Here is a 20,613-nt window from a genome sequence, read left to right as displayed (position 1 = left end):
GAAAGCATCCACACCAGACACCCTCCGTCTCCCAGCCCACCTTCTTCATTCAACCCCAACTCTCCCAGCCACCTTCTTTTCCTAAAAACAGAGGTTTTTATTGCAATTTGGTCCACGATCAGTATTTCACATTATTTCATGGTCCCGGGGCTCCTGGTGGGGGCTGGTCTCAAGAAGAGCTTGAGTGGGGACCCTGTGCAGTTCTCAGAAGGGGGCAAGGCAGGGAGATGGGTAGTCTGGACGGGCCACCCAGTGACATCTGAAACCAACCAAGGTCCAAGGGTTGGGTGGGGGCAAGCATGGGGGATCTGGCTTTGCCTCAACAACTCAGAACTTCATTGTCCTGTCTAGGCCTCAGTTTCCCCATTGAGGGGTCCTAGGTGGGGTCACAGTTGGCTTTCTGAGGATCCTGGGAAACCTAGACTGTCAGGATGCTGGAAACATTCCAGGCTGGTGGCCAGGCCCTCTCCCTGGAGATCCATTTCCCAGCACCCTCCTTCTACCATTCCCCTGGAGGGGGAAAAAAAAAGTGTTTTTCTTTCTTTAAAAACTGCCTGAAGTTCTGTGGTCACAGAAACCACAAACTGATCTTCAGAGAAAAGGGAAGGGAGGGAGATGCAACCGGAAACCATTGGGGGCTGGCTCCCCTTCCCCCACACAGCTCAGGGTCAGGCCAGCTGAGACAGGGCAGCTGACTGTACCTTGCCAGGGACCACTCCTCCAACCCCCCTCCCCTCCCCCCCAGCCTGTGGCTCAGTTCTGCCAAGGATCCAAGGGAGGGAGGGAACCACACCCCTACCCACTCCCCCCCAGCCACCCACAGACCCTCAGCTGGCAGCGATCCAACATGTAGAAAAACAGGAGGAAAACACACAAAAACCCAGAGGAGGTGATGATGCAGGGGGACTTCACGCGCAGCGCCTCAGTAGTCCGCCTCCTGCTGGTAGTAGGGGGGGATCTCAGGGGCCTCCCCAGGGCCTGGGCAGTCGCTGGCACCCGCCGGAGCCCCATCAGCCGCTGGGCCTTGTGGACAGTACTTGGGGTCATAGATCTGCCGGCCCAGGCCAAAGACCTGGCCGCTCTGGTTGGCGCCCTGCGTGTAACCCATCTGCAGGGACATGGAGGAGTTGTCACACTTGTCAGTGCCCAGCTTGGTGTCATAGATGTGCCGCCGGGTCCCTGGGGCAGTCATGCCCACCTGGGGAGGGAGGAGAGAGCGTCAGGGTGGGGACAAAGAGGAATACATCTCTACTCTGAGCCCCGCACCCGGCCGCTCCAGGACAGGAAAGCCAAGGCCACAAGAGGTAGACTTCCCCCAAACTCCCACACCATTTCCCATCTCCTCCTAGCTTTCCCACCTCCACCGCCCTACCTGGGTCCTTCCAAGCCTCGCTCAACACACACACACACAAAATGTAAACTCGTTGCCATCAAGCTGATTCTGCCTCATGGGGACCCCGTGTGTTATAGAGTAGAGCTGAGCTCCATAGAGTTTTCTTGGCTGTGATCTTTATGGAAAGGAGTCCTGGTGGCATAAAGGTCAAGCACTTGCCTGCAATGCCTCCACGGGAGAAAAGCCATGGCGATTTTCTCCCGCAAGATGACAGCTTAGGAAACCCTATGGGCAGTTGTCCTCTGTCCTATAGGGTTGCTGTGAGTGGGATGAACCCCACGCCATGCAGCAACAACAAGGACAATCTTTACGGGGGTAGCTCTTTATGGAGGTAGCTCCACAGAGCCACTGGATAAATTCAAACTGCCAGCCTCAGGTTAGCAGGCGAGCACAAACTGTGTGCACCACCTAGGGACCTGTAAGCCTTGCTCGGACCCCCTCTTTTCTGACTCCATGGTGAGTCCATCTTCATTACTCAGGGCCCTCTCCCCTGAGAACCAGGACAGTCTGTGTTCAGCTTTCTCTCCCTGCCAGCCAGGAAGCACCCAGGCCAGAGCCTGGGAATTCGTGGCCACCTGAGTGTTCCAAAAAACATCACACAGACACCTTCTACACCACAGAAAGAGAACCGTGGGTTCTAAGAACTTTAAGAGTTGGATGGAGATCAGCCACAGAGAGGGTCAGCAACTCCCCTGGGGACACACAGCATGTGGGATATGGGGCTGAGGTGGAAATGTGAGGCAGAGATAGAGGTGGCATGGCCAGAGGTGCCTACCTGGCTGGCACACTTGTTGGTACCCATCTGGAGGCTGATGGTGGAATGGTCCATGGGGGGCAGGATGTGGTTCTTGGGGTCATAGAGGTGTCGTCTCATACCATAGGCTGTCATGCCCGACTGGCTGGCACATTTGTTGGTGCCCATCTGTGGGGAGGGGGGGTGAGTGATAGAGGTCAGGCTGCCCCCACCCGCCCTTAGACCTTGCCATGGACTTTAGGGCCCCAGGGCTCAGCAGGGCCTGGGTCATGTCCAGAGTCCATCCTGGGGAGCGGGGGAGCCTAGCGCCCACCTGAAGCCCAATGACGCACTGGCCCGCTTTCATGGTGGCGTCGTCAAAGTTCCGCTCCTGCCTCTCCGAGTATTTGACGCCAATGTCCACGCCGCTCTGCAGACCCTTTGTCTTGGCCTGGGGGGGGGGGTAAGGGGAGGTGCGCTGAGAGTATTGGGGGGCCTGGGGCCCCTCCTGATCCAGGCCAGAGCATGCGACCCCAGGGCAGGCACCGGGGCTGGGATGCAAGCTCCCTTCGCCTCTCTGAGGAGCCCTCGTCCAGCCTCGAGACGCAGCACTCTCCGCCTGCTGCCCAGCACCTCCGGAGGGCCGTCCCCAAGTCCACCCCCGATCATGGAGCTCCGGTGGTCCCCAGTCTGCCCCACCTCAGGCAGAACCAGCCCTGGCCCCACCAAGAGTTCTAGAGCATCCTCGCCTTCCTTGAGTATCCGTCACTGCATCCTATCACCTCCTCCCCACCCCAGCCATCCTGACCCAGGCTGCATGCAGCCACCACCATCTCTCACCTGGTCACCTGCCCCCAGTTCCTCTCTGGACTCCCCATCTCCATGTGGCAACCACAGGGGGCTTTGAAAACACCACTCAGAGCACAAGTCCCAGACACAAAAATCTCTTCTTCCCCATCCCAACAGTCCAAGCTGGTTGGCATATCAAAATCTTTCTGTTCCCTCTCTAGCTCAAACACTGTTCCACTCACTTTTCTGGTCTCACCGTAAAGGCCACCACCTCCAAGAAGTCTGCCCTGACAAACAACGGTCTGATTCTTTCTTCTCCTTCAAGGCACTTCTCCCAATTTACATACGCAATGATTTGTTCAACTGGAATTCCAAATTCTCATGGAATCCAGACTTTCTGGAGCCATAGAGGCTGGACGAACCCCTGAAACTGCTGCCCTGAGATCATCTTTAAACCTTAAGCCAAAAATATCCCCTGAAGTCTTCTTAAAACCAAACAATAGTTTACCTTATTTAGCAAAAAACGTCTGCCTTGAGCATTGTAGTCTTTTGAAGCATAATCTATGGGGGATCAAACTGACAACAGCAACTCGAAAGGTTAGATGAGAAGCTTAAGAGGCAGTGAGTTTATGCTAACGGCGGAGGAGCAACTCGGAAAAGGAGGCTGAGAATGTTTGCACAGCTCAAAGAATGTAATCAATGTCACTGAATCGTACATGAAGAAATTGTCAAATTGGTGTATGCTTTCAACAACAATAAAAAAAGTGATTTGTTCAATGTCTGCTTCCTCCATCAGACTGTGAGCTGGTAAAGGGGTGGACTCGTCTGTCATGCTCACCATTGACTCCAAAGTGCCTGGTGCCTCGTGGGCATTCAGAAATACTTGCAAATGAAGGAACAAACCTCATTGGTGAATCTACAGCTACCTTGCTGTGTGACCCCAGGCAGGTCACTGACCCTCTCTGGGCCTTACCTTCCCTGCCAGGGCAAGAAGAGACACCTGCACCTGGGTCATGTTCCCACTCTCAAACAGGTCGTTGGCCTCGAACAGGTCCACAGGGTTCATGCCATAGCTGACCATGGCCTTGATGAAGTTGGAGAGATTTTCTAGCTGGGAGGAGGGAGGAGAAGGACCACCAGGGAACCTCAGGCTGCTTGCCCGTCAGGGGGGCCCCTATCCCCACCCCTCCTCCACCCTGCCAGTCCCTCACCTGGTGCCAGTTCTGCATGGAGCGGTTGATCTTGGGGACGGAGCCTGGCTGCAGTTTATTCATGAGTCTGGGGGAACAGATGGGTAGGAGAAAACAGGAGCCTCCACCAGTACAGGAGAACCTCAGAGACCCAAGTCACAAAGGCAAGAGACCACAGTTCTAGTCCCGGCCAACTGCACGCCTTCCTGGGCAACTTCACTGCCTCTCTCTGGGCCTCAGTTTCCCCTCTTGTAAAATAACCTCTCACCTTCCAAACAAGTAAAGATGTCAAAGGCTGATGACAACCCATGTTAGGAGGAGTACAATTTGGAACCACATATTTTTGGAAGCGAATTTCCATTAAAAGTCTAAATGTGCAAAACCACAGAATGTTTGGACTACAGCGGAATATGAGGTGATGTAGGAAGGCCTCCAGACACCTTAGAAGCTGTCCCCTGAAAGGGAGAAGTTAAGACAAGAATGCTCGCTGTTAGCAACGCTAGACAAAGCAAGAGGACAGGAAAAGAAAGACAAGAGAGAAAGACCCCAGACTCGTTGAGTGAAAAGCAAGCGTCAGAACAGCAGAAGCGTGATTTCATTCGTGCGGAATAATTAGGTGTGAAGATGTGTATCAAATCCGTGTACTCACGTGCATAAGATAATTCCATCCTTCAGGCCCTTCTGGAAGTCGGGGCCAATAGAGAGGCCTGTGAGCTCTTCGATCCAGCTTCGGAGCTCCACCTCCCTCTGAGGGTCATATTTAGACAGGAGCTGGGGCAGAGGGCACAGGGCTGAATTAGGGTCAGGTCACACCCAGCAGAAGCCCCCTGAAGCTCCTGACTAGGGGTTGGGAACCAGCAGTGCCCCCAAGGGAAGAAGAGGCCGAGGGTCCTGGAGGTCCCCATGTTCCCCCTAAGGAGACCCTCCCCTTTCCCATCAGTAGAGACACCTCAGCCCTTGCTCACTGGCTGGCACAGATAAGTCACCCCATGGCACAAACACGCTCATATCTCTCCTTCATGAACATCTGCTCTAATCTATGTCCAGGGGCGCCAAGCCTGGCACAAATCCAACAAGACCTGCCCCTCGGCCATCCTGTTCTCTCCTCTGCTTGTTCTGCCTGCACTGGATCCACTGACCCTTCCCTGCTGTTTGCCTGCCTGAATTGTGGTAAAATAAACCTGACAATTACCATTTTAACCAAGTGTACAATTCGGTGACATTAAGTGTGTCCACGATCACTTCCGTTTAATCCCAGAGCGTTTTCAGCACTCCAGAAGGAACTTCACACCATTTAAGCAGTCACTCCCCACTCGGCCTCCCCCAGCCCCTGGGAACAACTAATTCACTCTCTGCCTCTAGGGATTTGCCTGTTCTGAGCATTTCATAAAATGAGATCAGACACGAAGTGTCCTTTTGCATCTGGGTTCTCTCACTCAGCAAGTTCTTTTAAGGCTCCTCCATGTTGTAACATGTATTCACACTTCATTCCTCTTTGCGGCTGAGTATTACTCCATTGTATGGACGGACCACACTTTGTTTACCCATTCATTTGCTGATGAACACTTGGGTCCTTTAATCTTATAGGACTGAGTAGAACTGCCCCACAGGATGTGAACTGCTGACCCTTTGGTGAGCAGCCAAATGCTTAACCACTGTGCCACCAGGGCTCCTTCCACATTTTGTACAAGTTTTGTTTGAACCTATGCCTTCAATTCTGTGGCCTATACACCCAGGACTGGGACTGCTGGGTCCCATACACCCGGGACTGAGACTGCTGGGTCCCATACACCCGGGACTGGGACTGCTGGGTCCCATACACCCGGGACTGGGACTGCTGGGTCCCATACACCCGGGACTGGGACTGCTGGGTCCTATATACCCAGGAGTGGGATTTCATTTCTTTTTTTTTTTTTAATTGTGCTTTAAGTGAAAGTTTATAAATCAAGTCAGTCTCTCACACAAAAATTTATATACACCTTGCTATATACTCCCAATTGCTCTCCCCCTAATGAGACAGCCCGCTCCCTCCCTCCACTCTCCCTTTTTGTGTCCATTCTGCCAGCTTCTAACCCCCTCCGCCCTCTCATCTCCCCTCCAGGCAGGAGATGCCAACATAGTCCCAAGTGTCCACCTGATCCAAGAAGCTCACTCCTCACCAGCATCCCTCTCCAACCCATTGTCCAGTCCAATCCATGTCTGAAGAGTTGGCTTCGGGCATGGTTCCTGTCCTGGGCCAACGGAAGGTCTGGGGGCCATGACCACCAGGGTCCTTCCAGTCTCAGTCAGACCATTAAGTCTGGTCTTTTTATGAGAATTTGGGGTCTGCATCCCACTGCTCTCCTGCTCCCTCAGGGGTTCTCTGTTGTGTTCCCTGTCAGGGCAGTCATCGGCTGTAGCCAGGCACCATCTAGTTCTTCTGGTCTCAGGCTAGTGTAGTCTCTGGTTCATGTGGCCCTTTCCGTCTCTTGGGCTCGTAATTACTTTGTGTCCTTGGTGTTCTTCATTCTCCTTTGCTCCAGGTGGGTTGAGACCAACTGATGCATCTTAGATGGCTGCTTGCTAGCATTTAAGACCCCAGACGCCACTCCAGGAGTGGGATTTCTTGGTCATATTGTACTTACTGAGGAACCATCAAACCTTTCTCCAACTCACCATGCTAGTTCCTGCCCCAGGGCCTTTGCCCATGCTGTGTCCACAGACTCAGATGTTTCCACAGCTCAGTCCCTCCCTTCATCAGTGGCAGCTTGAAGCTCACCTCCTTGGAGAGGCCTTCCCAGACCCCCTCCCCTAGCATCCCTCTCTCCTGGGCCCTGTTTTATTTTCCTTCCTGGCTTTTATATCCACCTTCTCTTATTTATCCATCTTCTCTAGGCGCTTACTGTCCTGCTGAAGGCTGTCACCACAGAACCCGGGGTGGCTGGGTGAATGTGCTCAGGTTCCCCATTAGCACGTACCCATCGTCCATGAGCATACACATACCCCTCTCCCTGTGAGGACCATCGAAGGTCAAGAAAGGAGGAACGGCTGAGGCCTGGGGAAGCCCGAAGGAGTCAGGGAGACCCAGATGGGTATGTGGGTGGCAAAAGGTGGAATGCAGTCATTATAAGGACTAGATGGTCCAGGTTGGTGGATTCTCTGCTCTGGACCCCACCACCCCAGCTTTGCTCCCCCAGCCCCTTACTCTGGAGGTCCTTCCCCTTCCTCTCCTCCCACAGCCCCCAGGGAACCAGAACGACCCCCAAGCTGCCCCTGGTGCATCCAGTTTCCACTCCCACCTCTGCCCCAACTCACTGGATGGCCATGGACAGTCCCCCCAGCCTCAGTCTCCCCATCAATCTTTAATTGGCACAGGGGCCCCAAAACAGGGGCCCTGCTTCCTGGTTCCTGCATAAACCCCTGGACCATGGGAGCAGAGCTGGGCAGCCAGAGCTCAGGGGAGACAAAGGCGGGAGGCCGGCTTGTTAACTTGATCTGTCAGGCTACCCCCTTGGGCCTGGCGTCCCAGTTCCCACGGCCCTGGGGAGCTGACGTGCTCAGACTCCGCTTTGTCCGCCTGAGCAATGACAGACGGGAGGCAGATGCCCTGCCCAGCTGGGCCCTGTCCCTGCTGGCTCATAGGGGCCAGGGGGCCTGGGGGCAAGGGGTCCCAAGTGGAGGCGCCTGGCCTGGCTCCACCCACGGCCGCCAACTTCCTCCCCCAGCTGCCCAGCAGCCCTTGAGCGCATTCCTCGGTCACCACAAACCGCCAGGAATGCAGCCGCTGCCTTCCTGGCTAAATCAGAACCAGCTGTGCCCAGCAGTTTAGGCCTCCCCCCTCAGCCAGGGATGTCACGGCCACATTGCTCAGGAGGCACAGTGGACATTAGCCTGCCCCACTGTCGCTGTCCAGAGGGAGTAAACTGAGGCACAGGGGGCCTAGGGCAAAGAGGTCTCCCGGTCTCCCTCCCCGATCCAACTAGTGTGCGGCCCCTGAGTTCCCCTTGAATGGGCAGACCCCCTGCCCATTCTCCTGACCTGGCACACTGAGGGCTGTTCACAGGAAGGCTCTTGAGGCCGCTGCTCCAGTGTCTGACCTCATCCCCTTCCCCTGCAGGTGTCGACCTGCCCCCAGCTCCTTCCGGAAGCTGCCCTGCCTGCTGGGGTTGCTACACCCTCACCCACTTCCTGCTGTAGCAAGGGACATGCCAGGACTGATGGCTTAAAGGACAGAAGTCCCTGAGAGCCAGTGGCCATCTGGAGCTGGATCCAGACGCACCTGGGTTCAAATCCTGGCTCCACTGCTTGAGGGCTGTGTGGTTCTGGGGAGCTCCAGTGACCTCGCTGAGCCCCATCTGAATAAAACCAAACTAAACCCACTGCCGTCGAGTCGATTCCGAAGCATAGCGACCCTATAGGACAGAGTAGAACTGCCCGGGAGAGTTTCCAAGGAGCGCCTGGTGATTTCGAACTGCCGACCTCTGGGTTAGCAGCTGTAGCACTTAACCATTACACCACCAGGGTTTCCCCCATCTGAATAAATACAGGGCCCTAAAATGCTTCTTCAATGCGAGGTAGGACTCCACCCTGCCCACAGGTATTCAGCTCCTGCAGTTACTCTTGGAGGGTTAGAAACCTTTAAGGGGGGGCCCAAAGCCCCTCGGCCCTTTGCCGCCCCAAGCCTCAGTTTCCCCTTCCGTCCAGTGGGTTGTAGTAAGGCTCCACAGAGCTTGGGGAAGGCATGCAGACATTCGCCATCCTGTCTGGCGGGTGGCCAAGACAGGGGCAGGTGCCTGGTGCAGGCTGCAGGGTTGGTGCCCTCTGCGTGCCCAGGCAGGCTGCCGGCCGCTGGCTGTGGGGACACATTCCCAGGTACTTGGGGGAGGGTGTGTGCAGTGGGAGCGGGATGGGCAGCGATGACTCCTTTCCAGCTGGTAGGGCCTCTGGGTATCAGTCCTAGGACCCCCTCAGGGCCTCGGGTCACCACCCCTTCTCCCCTTCCCGAAGATGCGCCCGACCCTGCAGTGTGACCCTCCAGAAGAGTCTGCCCTTCTCTGGGCCAGAACCATAGTGGTTTTCTACACAGCACCTCCCCCTGGCCCCTTTCTGTTTTCGAGTTACAAATTTAGGGTCTCCGGGACCACATGGGCCTTTAAATTCCTCATATGGGCACAAAGAGATGAAGAAGGTAAACGGCAGGGTTGGGGGCCCCCAATAGCGCAACTTCCCCCTCCCGTCCCCCTCCCAGCTGTGAGGTCGGGAAATTCCTGTCGGGGGGCCCCACACCCTTCACAAAAGGCCCCGGCCCCGCCCCTTACCCCCTCCCAAAAGCAGAAGTGTGGTCAGAGGGAGTGGAGAGGGCCCGATGGGGGCCCGCTGGGGTCCCCTCAGACCCCCAGGGCGTTCTCGGACCTTGAAATCTTCCAGGGGCCCAGAGCTAGCGGGTGCAGTGTGGGCAGGGGGTTTCAGATGGGGGAGGGGGCTTGACCCAACTCCTTCTAGCGGTTGGGGAGAGACCGGAGCCGGGGTCCCCCAGATCTCAGACTTCACTGCTTCCCCAGACTTGGAGACGTCTCACGGAGCACCCCCAGACCACCCCGAGGTGGAAGACCCTGGAGAGAGCGAGGGCCAGGCTCATCCGCGGTCTCCCACCTGACTGCCCCGACCCCTGCAGATGTCGGGGCGCGCTGGCCGCAGCCGGCGGGGATCGGGGGCGCCCCTCACTCACCCGGTTCTTGACCTCTGCCGAGAGCCCGTACGAAGGCCCCTTGTTGAACTGCGTGGAGCTCATGGCTGGCGGCGGCCGCGGCTCGCGGACTGGACCGGAGGGGCCTGGGGCCTGGGGCCTGGGGCGGGCGCGGGGCTGGGGCCTGGGGAGGGCGCCACGCCCCCGCCGCTGATTGGCCCCGAGAGCAAACTTCCTTATAAGGCCGGGAGGCGCCGAATTCCTGCGGCCGCCACTTCCTGAGCCCCTTAGCCGCCCCGACCCCCGCCCGGGCCGAACACCCCATCACCTGCCGCCCGGAGGGGGCCTCAGCCCCTTTGCACCGACGGGAAACTGAGGCCGGTGCCAAGCCTTGGCACTCTAGCCCTCTCCCTGCTGGGAGTCCCTAGACGGCTCTCCCACCTTTTCTGGGTCTCAGTTGACCCTTCTGCACAGTGGTGGGACATAGGGAACTGTTGGGTTGGCTGGAACCCGAAGTCCCTTGGGAGGAAGAGTGAGGCCCCCTCTTGCCACTTGGAGGGGCTGCCAGACTAGCCCCCTCCCAGGAGCTCTCGTAGCATGACTGGGGGGTGGCCGAGGAACCAAAGCAGGCTCCTCAGAGGAGAGGGCCACTGGAGCTAGGGCTTCGATGGATAAGTAGGGTTTGCCATTCCAAAACGGAATGGTGTTCTTGCCAGAACAAAAAGCAGGTACAGAGACCTGGAGGGACTGTCAGTGGCTGAAAGAATGCAGCAAACAGATACGTTGTGGGAGTTAAGGGGGGTGGGAGGTGAGAAGCAGTCTTGAATTTGGGGCTGAGGGATGAGGGGGAGCTGGGAGGGGTGACGGAACAACAGAGGGTGGGAGTCAGGAAATGGTCTGGTGGCAGGGCTGGGGCTGCCAAGCGCACCAGGCCAGGCACACAGTTGGTGCTCAATAGGTGTCTGCCTGCTTTTGCAGGTATATCAATAAATTAATAAATAACAGAATAACATTTTATTCCTTGAGATCTCCCTGCCACACTCTCTGTGCCAGCTGGGAGATACTGGCTCCCAGAGAGACCCTAGCTCTGGCCCTGCCATTGCTGGGAAGAAATACCAAGCCAGGCAAAGATTCCTCCTGCCCCATCTGATCAGGTACTGGACAGAAGGAGGGCTGGGGGCTGAAGAAAACTGGAGGGGAAGTGGGGGTCTGCTGGAGGAGTCAAAGAAGGCTTCCTGTAAAAGTGGACGTAGGATATGCGGCTTTGAAGTATGAGTAGGAGCCTGACGCATCTGGCAAGTTGACTGGCTGGAGTTCTGTGGGGGCTCAGAGATGACTCGCCCCTGACGAGTGCTTCTGCTTGTTGCCCGACTCTCTGGGTGTCTATTTCCTCTTCCGCTGCCTGTCATTCCCCTAGTCCACCCACCTGAAGCTCCTTTCTTCAGGGTTCAGATCCTGACTAGGGGTCTTGGGGAAGCCTCTTCCCTTCTTGGCCTGTTTTCCTGTCTGTGGAATGGATATAGTGGATAGCTTGGGGTCAAAACTGAGACAGTTCAGCTACAAATAGGGGGCAGTTGCAGGTTAGTGGGGTCTGGGCAGGGAGCTGTGAGGAAGGCATGGGCCTAGGGTGGGCCCCCTGCAGGTCCCACGGGGGCACAGGGCTCAACTCTCGTATTTCATTACCAGCCATTACCAGCCTGACTCCTGGTGCTCCCCATGTGTGTCAGAGTGGAAAACCAGTGGAAGTAGCTCACCAGGCTGTTCTTCCGAGGTGCTTCTGAGTGGACTCAAACCAGTTAGCAGCCAAGTGTTAACTGCACCACCCAGGGTCTCCCCCAGAACCTTAGAATATTATGACTCTAGGAACTCTGCCAGGGAACCTCAGACTTCAAGAAGAAGTATATAATTCTCTATAATTCTACAACCTTAACGCCGGTTCAAATCCCAGCTCCCCACTTGGCTGTGTGACCTTGTGCAATTACCCAACCTCCCTGGGCCTCTGTCTCCTGGTCTGTAAATTGGGGGTGACAGGGCTTCTGCTGCACGTAGGCTGTTGTAAACATGAAAGGGGTATTTGTGAAATGCTGAGGATGGCGTCTGGCACTAGGTAAGCTGAGATAAGGAGGCGCTGAGTCAACGGATGTCGAAACCTTAGGAATTTTGGCCTCAGCAGTGGGAGCCTGAGGGATCCTTGGCTTTCTCTCCAAGGTCTAACGTCTCCGTGGTCGACTCTACCTTTGACTCTGTGACACTCTTGACCCCTGGGAAGCTGTGGGGCGGTGGAATGATGGAGGCAGATGTCATCAGATGCTCTGGAGTGAGGACAGAGAGATCCCCTTGGAACAGGCACTGGCTTGTTTGGACTCCCTGGAAGCCCTTCCATGGGTGCTGGGCTGGCAGGCCGGGCCTGGGGGTCTTGGCACTGGGCGTAAGGGGCTGTAGGTGTGGCAAGGCCCTGGGGCAGGTGGCCCACGGTGGTCACAGCCCCCTCAGTGCAATCTACTCTGACTGGGACCTCGGGGCCTTTGGATGCCTCCCTGGGGGGATTCAGGCGCCCCCTCCTCCTGTCTGCCTTTCTAGTGGAGTGTGGACCTCAGCCCTGCTGGCTCCTGCGCCTTCCTCATCAGGACACCTGAGGGGAGAAGAAGCCTGATTCAACAATAACAACAGAATAATAACAACAAAACGCCCTCAAATAGAGGAAGCCTGCCAACTCTACAGTGAGGCTGGGAGCCTCACCTGCTCACACTCCCCCCAAAGCTCGCCAGTGCCCCTCAACAAGGATGTCCTCCTGGCCTGTGGGATCTGCCCCACCCAGCTGTCTGAGCCCATACGTCCCTCATTTCCCCTGCCCCAGGCACAGAGCCTGCTTCTTGTTGTCTGTGCCCCACATTGTGAGACCCCATCCTGCCTCAGGGCCTTCGTCCTGGCTGTGTCCTCTGCCCGGAACACCCTGCACAGAGATGGCCCCTGGCTTGATCGCCATCTGCCTTCCAGCCCCTGATTGAGGGTCACCTTCTCAGGGAGCCTCTTCTGAACCCAAATTGAATTCTCAGCTTGCCCCCACCCCAGGCCCACCACCCCAACACCATTGTTGTTGTTAGGCGCCATCAAGTCGGTTCCGACTCGTAGCGACCCTGTGCACAACAGAACAAAACACTGCCCAGTCCTGTGCCGTCCTTACAATCGTTGTTATGCTTGAGCTCATAGTTTCAGCCACTGTGTCAATCCACCTCGTTGAGGGTCTTCCTCTTTTCTGCCGACTCTGTACTCTGCCAAGCATGATGTACTTCTCCGGGGACTGATCCCTCCTGACAACATGTCCAAAGTATGTAAGACGCAGTCTCACTATCCTTGCCTCTAAGGAGCATTCTGGTTGTACTTCTTCTAAGACAGATTTGTTCGTTCTTTTGGCAGTTCATGGAATATTCAATATTCTTCACCAACACCACAATTGAAAGGCGTCAACTCTTCTTTGGTCTTCCATAGTCATTGTCCAGCTTTCACATGCATATGATGTGATTGAAAATACCATGGCTTGGGTCAGGGGCACCTTAGTCTTCAGGGTGACATCTTTGCTCTTCAATGCTTTGAAGAGGTCCTTTGCAGCAGATTTGCCCAATGCAATGCATCTTTTGATTTCTTGACTGCTGCTTCCATGGCTGTTGATTGTGGATCCAAGTAAAATGAAATCCTTGACAACTTCAATCTTTTCTCCGTTTATCATGATGTTGCTCATTGGTCCAGTTGTGAGGATTTTTGTTTTCTTTATGTTGAGGTGTAATCCATACTGAAGGCTGTGGTCTTTGATCTTCGTTAGTAAGTGCTTCAAGTCCTCTTCACTTTCAGCAAGCAAGGTTGTGTCATCTGCATAACATGGGTTGTTAATGAGTCTTCCTCCAATCCTGATGCCCCGTTCTTCTTCATATAGTCCAGCTTCTGGGATTATTTGCCCAGCATACAGATTAAATAGGTATGGTGAAAGGATACAACCCTGACGCACACCTTTCCTGACTTTAAACCAATGAATATCCCCTTGTTCTGCCCGAACAACGGCCTCTTGATCTATGTAAAGGTTCCTCATGAGCACAATTAAGTGTCCTGGAATTCCCATTCTTCGCAGTGTTATCCATAGTTTGTTATGATCCACACAGTCAAATGCCTTTGCATAGTCAATAAAATACAGGTAAACATCCTTCGGGTATTCTCTGCTTTCAGCCAGGATCCATCTGACATCGATATACTGCTGCAGCCGTTTTTGAATGATCTTCAGCAAAATTTTGCTTGCATGTGATATTAATGATATTGTTCTATAATTTCCACATTCGGTTGGATCACTTTTCTTGGGAATAGGCATAAATATGGATCTCTTCCACTCAGTTGGCCAGGAAACTGTCTTCCATATTTCTTGGCATAGACGAATGAGCACCTCCAGTCCTGCATCTGTTTGTTGAAACATCTCAATTGATATTCCATCAATTCCTGGAGCCCTGTTTTTCGCCAATGCCTTCAGAGCAGCTTGGACTTCTTCCTTCAGTACCGTCAGTTCCTGATCATATGCCATCTCTTGAAACAGTTAAACATGGTCTAATTCTTTTTGGTATAATGACTCTGTGTATTCCTCCCATCTTCTTTTGATGCCTCCTCCGTCGTTTAATATTTTCCCCATAGAATCCTTCACTATTGCAACTTGAGGCTTGAATTTTTTCTTCAGTTCTTTCAGTTTGAGAAACACTGAGCATGTTCTTCCCTTTTGGTTTTCCATCTCCAGCTCTTTGTACATGTCATTATAATACTTTACTTTGTCTTCTCGAGGCGCCCTTTGAAATCTTCAGTTCTTTTACTTCATCAATTCTTCATTTTGCTTTAGCTGCTCAACGCTCAAGAGCAAGTTTCAGAGTCTCCTCTGACATCCACCTTGGTCTTTTCTTTCTTTCCCGTCTTTTCAGTGACCTCTTGCTTTCTTCATGGATGATGTCCTTGATGTCATTCCACAACTCATCTGGTCTTTGGTCACTAGTGTTCAATGAGTCAAATCTATTCTTGAGATGATCTCTAAATTCAGGTGGGATATACTCAAGGTCATATTTTGGCTCTCATGGACTTGCTCTGATTTTCTTCAGTTTCAGCTTGAACTTGCATATGAGCAACTGATGGTCTGTTCCACAGTCGGCCCCTGGCCTTGTTCTGACTGATGGTATTGAACTTTTCCATCGTCTCTTTCCACAGATGTAGTCAATTTGATTTCTGTGTGTTCCATCTGGCGAGGTACATGTGTATAAAAAAAATATATATATAGTCGCCTTTTATGTTGATGAAAGAAGGTATTTGCAATGAGGAAGTCGTTGGTCTTGCAAAATTCTATCATTCAATCTCCAGCATTGTTTCTGTCCCCAAGGCCATATTTTCCAACTACCGATCCTTCTTCTTTGTTTCCAACTTTCACATTCCAATCGCCAGTAATTATCAATGCATATTGATTGCATGTTCGATCAATTTCAGACTGCAGCAGCTGATAAAAATCTTCTATTTCTTCATCTTTGGCCCTAGTGGTTGGTGCATAAATTTGAATAATAGTCGTATTAACTGGTCTTCCTTGTAGGCATATGGATGTTATCCTATCACTGACAGCGTTGTACTTCAGGATAGATCTTGAAACGTTCTTTTTCACGATGAATGCAACACCATTCCTCTTCGAGTTGTCATTTCCAGGATAGTAGACTATATGATTGTCCGATTCAAAATGGCCAATACCAGTCCATTTCAGCTCACTAATTTGCCTAGGATATCGATGTTTATGCGTTCCATTTCATTTTTGATGATTTCCAATTTTCCTAGATTCATACTTCGTACATTCCAGGTTCCGATTATTAATGGATGTTTGCAGCTATTTCTTCTCATTTTGAGTCGTGCCACATCAGCAAATGAAGGTCCCGAAAGCTTTACTCCATCCACATCATTAAGGTCGACTCTCCTTTGGGAGGCAGCTCTTCCCCAGTTGTCTTTTGAGTGCCTTCCAACCTGGGGGGCTCATCTTCCAGCACTATATCAGACAATGTTCCGCTGCTATTCATAAGGTTTTCACTGGTTAATGCTTTTCAGAAGTAGACTGCCAGGTCCTTCTTCCAAGTCTGTCTTAGTCTGGAAGCTCAGCTGAAACCTGCCCTCCATGGGTGACCCTGCTGGTATCTGAATACTGGTGGCATAGCTTCCAGCATCACAGCAACACGCAAGTCCCCACAGTACGACAAGCTGACAGACACGTGGGGGCCCCAACACCATAGGCACAACCAAAACAAGTAACAGCGATGCGTCAACATGGCTTCCTCCCATGACAAGCCCATTTCCAAATTTCTCTGCCTGTCGCCAAAAGGCTGACCAAACACTGGCCAGTCTCTCTCTCTCTCCTGTCTTTTGGTCTAGATTTAGAACTGTCCCCTGCCTTTTTGCTTTTTTCATGATGGTGGCTTTTCTTTATCCTAATTTTCAAGTCCACCCAGAGGTGTCTTGGAAGAAAGCCCTAGCGATCTACTTCCCAAAAACCGGCCATTGAAAACCCTTTGGGAGCACGGTTGTACTCTGACTCACGTGGGGGCGCTGCGAGCTGGGGTCTGCTCAATGGCAACTGTTTGTAAAAATGTATGTAACATGAAGTTTGCCATACTAACCACTTTCTAAGAGTACAATTCAGCAGCATTAAATATATTCATAGAGTTGTGCAACCATTACCACTAATTCCAGAACATTCCATCACTCCAGGAAGAATCCTTGTACTCATTAGCTGTCCCTCTCTACCCCCTTCCCAGCCTGGCAACCGCTAATCTCCTTCTCGTCTCTGTGGACTTGCCTGTTCTGGACATTTCATGACGCTGGGATCAGACACCGTGTGCCCTTTCGTGTCTGGCTTCTCTCACTGGGCATCACATTTTCAGGGTTCATCCACACTGTAGCGTGTATCAGAGCTTCACTCCTTTTAATGGCTGAATAAATCTTCCATCGTGTGGATGGACCACACTGTGTTTATCCGTCATCTATGAACGGACACTTGGGTTGTTTCCACCCTTTGGCTCCTGTAAACGGTGCTGCTGTGAACCTTGGTGTACAGGGATCTGTTTGCCTCCCTGCTTTCAACTAATGGTGACTTTTTAAGGGTGTTGGGTGCACAGTTTGCATTTGTGGTGAAGTTTAACTTGTTCTTGGAGGCTCTGTGTTCCTGGCAAGTGGAAGTAAGGTTTACAGCTACACCATCTGATATGGCAGCCTCTTGCCCCATTTGGCTATTTAAATCCACTGCCGTTGAATCCATTCCAACTCATAGCGACCCCGTAGGACTGTCTTAATTATCTAGGACTGCTATAACAGAAATACCACAAGTGGATGGCTTTAACAAACAGAAGTTTATTCTCTTACGGTCTAGGAGGCTGGAAGTCTGAATTCAGGGTACCAGCTCCGGGGCGAGACTTTCTCTCTCTGTCACCTCTGGAGGAAGGTCCTTGTCATCCATCTTCTCCTGGTCTAGGAGCTTCTCAGCACAGGAACCTCTGGTCCAGAAGACTCACTCTGCTCCTGGCACTACTTTCTTGGTGGTATGAGATCCCCCGTCTCTCTGCTCACTTCTCTCTTTTATATCTCAGAAGAGATTGGTTTAAAACACAACGTAATCTTGTAGATTGAGTCCTGCCTCATTAACATAACTGCCTCTAATCCTACTTCATTAACATCATAGAGGCAGAATTTACAACACACAGGAAAATCACATCAGATGACAAAATGGCGGCCAGCCACACAATACTGGGAATTATGGCCTAACCAAGTTGACACACATTTTGGGGGACACATTTCAATCCATGACAAGGACAGCGTGGAACTGCTCCATAGGGTTTCCAAAGCTGAAATCTTTATGGAAGCAGGCTGCCACATCTCTCTCCGGAGGGCTTAAACCACCGACCCTCTGGTTAGCAGCTGAGCGCTTGACCACTGCACCACCAGGGCTCCTTATATGGCTATTAAAACTTGAATTAAGTTAGAAAAAAATAAGTTACATTCAAAACTCAGCTCCTCAGTCACACTGGCCACATTTTGCAGGCTCAGGAGCCCCAGGTGGCCACTGATCTTATTGGCACTGGGCAGAGGCTTGACTGGCCTTCCCCGGAGGCCTGGCAGCTGTCCTCTGCCTCACATGCAAGGCCCCCAGCGCCCCACAGTGAGGCTGGGCTTCCTCTCCTCGTCAAGGGGATGCCCACCCAGTCTCTCCACTGGGAAAGACAATTTCTTCTCCCTTTATGATTTTTTTTTTTTAATAAGCTGGGCATGATTCATAATATTTTTTTTTCCTTTTATTGTGCTTCAAGTGCAAGTTTACAATTCAAATCAGTTTCTCAAACAAAAACTTATACACATTGTAATGTGACCCTAGTTCTTCTCCCTACAACATGACAGCACACCCTCCCTCTCCACTCTATTGATTCATAATAATTTTAAGGGGAAAAACAAAACCAGTTGCTTTCCAGTTGACCTGACTCATGGCGACCCCACATGTGTGAGTAGAGCTGTGCTCCACAAGGTTTTCAATGGCTGGTTTTTCAAAAGTAGATCACCAAGCCTCTCTTCTGAGATGCCTCTGGGTGGATTTGAACCACCAACCTTTCAGTTAGTAGCTGAGCACTTAGCGAACACCTACTGTATGCCAGGCCCTGTACAAGGCCTGTGTAACAGGAAGAGAACAGCTTTGGCTTTCTTGTCTTTGTAGGGGAGGGCCCCATCCATCCGTCTGTCCACCTGTGTCCAGTGAGGAGGCACAGGTAATTATGAAATCAGCAGCTAGGTCTGGAAGGTTCTCTCCAGCCTCCAGGCCACAGCTGGAAAGTTTCGTCCCTCCCTGACAGCTCCCCCACCCCCGCCCATGTCCCCACCTCTCTCAGGGGCCTCTGTGCCCATCACAGCGTGAAGCTCACTGTCAGGAGGCAGACATCACCTTGTCTGTCTCCCTGCCAGTCTCTCGGCCCACAGCCACTACTGTGAGCCCAGAGCCCAGCACAGGCCCTGGGAGTCTGAAAGTTCATTGCCCAGAACCCTTTCCGTTTTTCTTTTCAGGCCTGGGTGCCTAACCCAGAGTCCAGCTCTCCACTAAAACGTCTTTGCTTTCTGCCAGCCTGTCCCTCTCCTCCCCCTGCCCTTCCAGGCTTCCTGCTGTGGCCAAATCTGCCTTGCTTTGGGGCGCTTGAGCACCAGACACACAGTCCCTTGCCATCGAGTGGATTCAAACTCATAGCGACCTCGTAGGACAGAGAAGAACTGCCCCATAGGGTTTCCAAGGCTGTAAATCTTTACAGAAGCCGACTGCCACAGTCTCCCGCAGAGCGGCTGGTGGGTTCCAACTGCTGATGTTTCCGTTAGCAGCGGAGCTCTTAACCACTGCCTACCAGGGCTCCTCAGATACACAGTGCTGTTGCTAGGTGCCCTGGAGTAGGTTCCAACTTCCAGCCAGCCTGTGCGCAACAGAACGAAATACTGCCCCGGCCTGCGCTGCCCGCATGATCATTGTTAAGTTTGAGCCCATTGTTGCAGCCGCTGTTCGTCAATCCATTTTGTTGAGGTCTTCCTCTTTTTTGCTGACCCTCTACTTTACCAAGCATGATGTCCTTCTCTAGGGACTGATCCCTCCTGACCACATGTCCAAAGTATGTGAGACAAAGCCTCACCGTCCTTGCTTCCAAGGAGCACTCTGGTTGTACTTCTTCCAAGACAGACTTGTTCATTCTTCTGGCAGTCCATGGTATATTCAATATTCCTAGCCAACACTGTAATTCAAAGGCGTTGCTTCTTCTGTCTTCCTTACTCATTGTCCAGCTTTCGCATGCATATGGGGCAAGTGAAAATATCATAGCTTGGGTCAGGCAGTCACCATAGTCTTCAGCGTGACATCTTTGCTTTTTAACTCTTAAGAGTTTTTTTTTGTAGCAGATTTGCCCAATGCATTACGTTGTTTGATTTCCCGACTGCTGCTTCCATGGGTGTTATTTGTGAATTCAAATAAAATGAAATCCTTGAAAACGTCAATCTTTTCGCCATTTATCGTGATGGTGCTTATTGTTCCGTTGTGAGGATTTTTGTTTTCTTTATGAACACACAGTAAGCGATCCTCATTTACTTGGTGCAGTAATATACTCGGGTGCTAGGAGGCACCCAGCGCCGGGCCCGGGGCCCCGTGGGCCGTCCAAGGCTGCGAGGCGCGGTCAGGAGTGGGGTGCTGGTGGAGGGGCAGGTACACGTCCCACTCCGAGGCAGCCAAGAGGAGCGCGTGTCCGCAGCTCGAACTCCTTCCTGGGTTTGGAGCACTTTGCAGTCGCCAGGTGCACACAGTTTGCAGCGGGACACACGCTGGTCCCGCCAGACCGGGCCGGGGGTCTGGGGAGCCAGGGTCTGACTGTGCAGGGGCGAGATGGACGCTGACGCAGCCCGACTCACAGAGGGAAAAATTAAGACAGTTGCAAGAGGGACCCCCCAACCCGAAATCTGGGAGTTCTTAAATTCGTGCAAGCAGCAGGCATTCGATAAATACCCCCAGACGCGCACGGTTTCTAAGGACACAGGTGGCGGGGCATAGCCGGGCCCTGTCACTTCAGGGGCAGGGTCCACTCTGGCTGGCTGCCGCCGTCCTGGAAAAGAAAATATGGAACGCTTCACGAATTTGCGTGTCATCCTTGCGCAGGGGCCATGCTAATCTTCTCTGTATCGTTCCAATTTTAGTATATGTGCTGCCGAAGCGAGCACGAGCTACTGTCACCCCGAATCCATATTTATAGGCTAAGACCAGATAGCTTTTACAGTTATGCCTAACTAT

At 52.7% G+C, this 20,613-nt stretch overlaps 1 protein-coding gene and 1 non-coding gene across 2 annotated transcripts; both read right to left on the bottom strand.

Moving 5' to 3' along the window:
• Positions 1-73: 73 nt before the first annotated feature.
• On the bottom strand, positions 74-9,944 carry CNN2 (calponin 2). The gene is made up of 7 exons (XM_064280070.1): positions 9,813-9,944; positions 4,755-4,876; positions 4,127-4,193; positions 3,889-4,026; positions 2,461-2,577; positions 2,169-2,315; positions 74-1,198 (listed from the first exon to the last, which is right to left on the bottom strand). Exons 1-7 carry the CDS (start codon positions 9,873-9,875, stop codon positions 923-925), a joined length of 930 nt encoding a protein of 309 aa, XP_064136140.1. The 5' UTR covers positions 9,876-9,944; the 3' UTR covers positions 74-922.
• Positions 9,945-20,436: 10,492 nt separating this feature from the next.
• Positions 20,437-20,543, bottom strand: LOC111748870 (U6 spliceosomal RNA). The gene has a single exon (XR_002784357.1). It is a non-coding gene; the product is annotated as a U6 spliceosomal RNA (small nuclear RNA).
• Positions 20,544-20,613: the final 70 nt, after the last annotated feature.

Source organism: Loxodonta africana, chromosome 3 (genome assembly GCF_030014295.1).
Source record: "Loxodonta africana isolate mLoxAfr1 chromosome 3, mLoxAfr1.hap2, whole genome shotgun sequence".
Lineage (NCBI taxonomy): Eukaryota > Metazoa > Chordata > Mammalia > Proboscidea > Elephantidae > Loxodonta > Loxodonta africana.
Note: the sequence above shows the minus strand (reverse complement) of the source record. Positions and strands in the feature narration are given on the sequence as shown.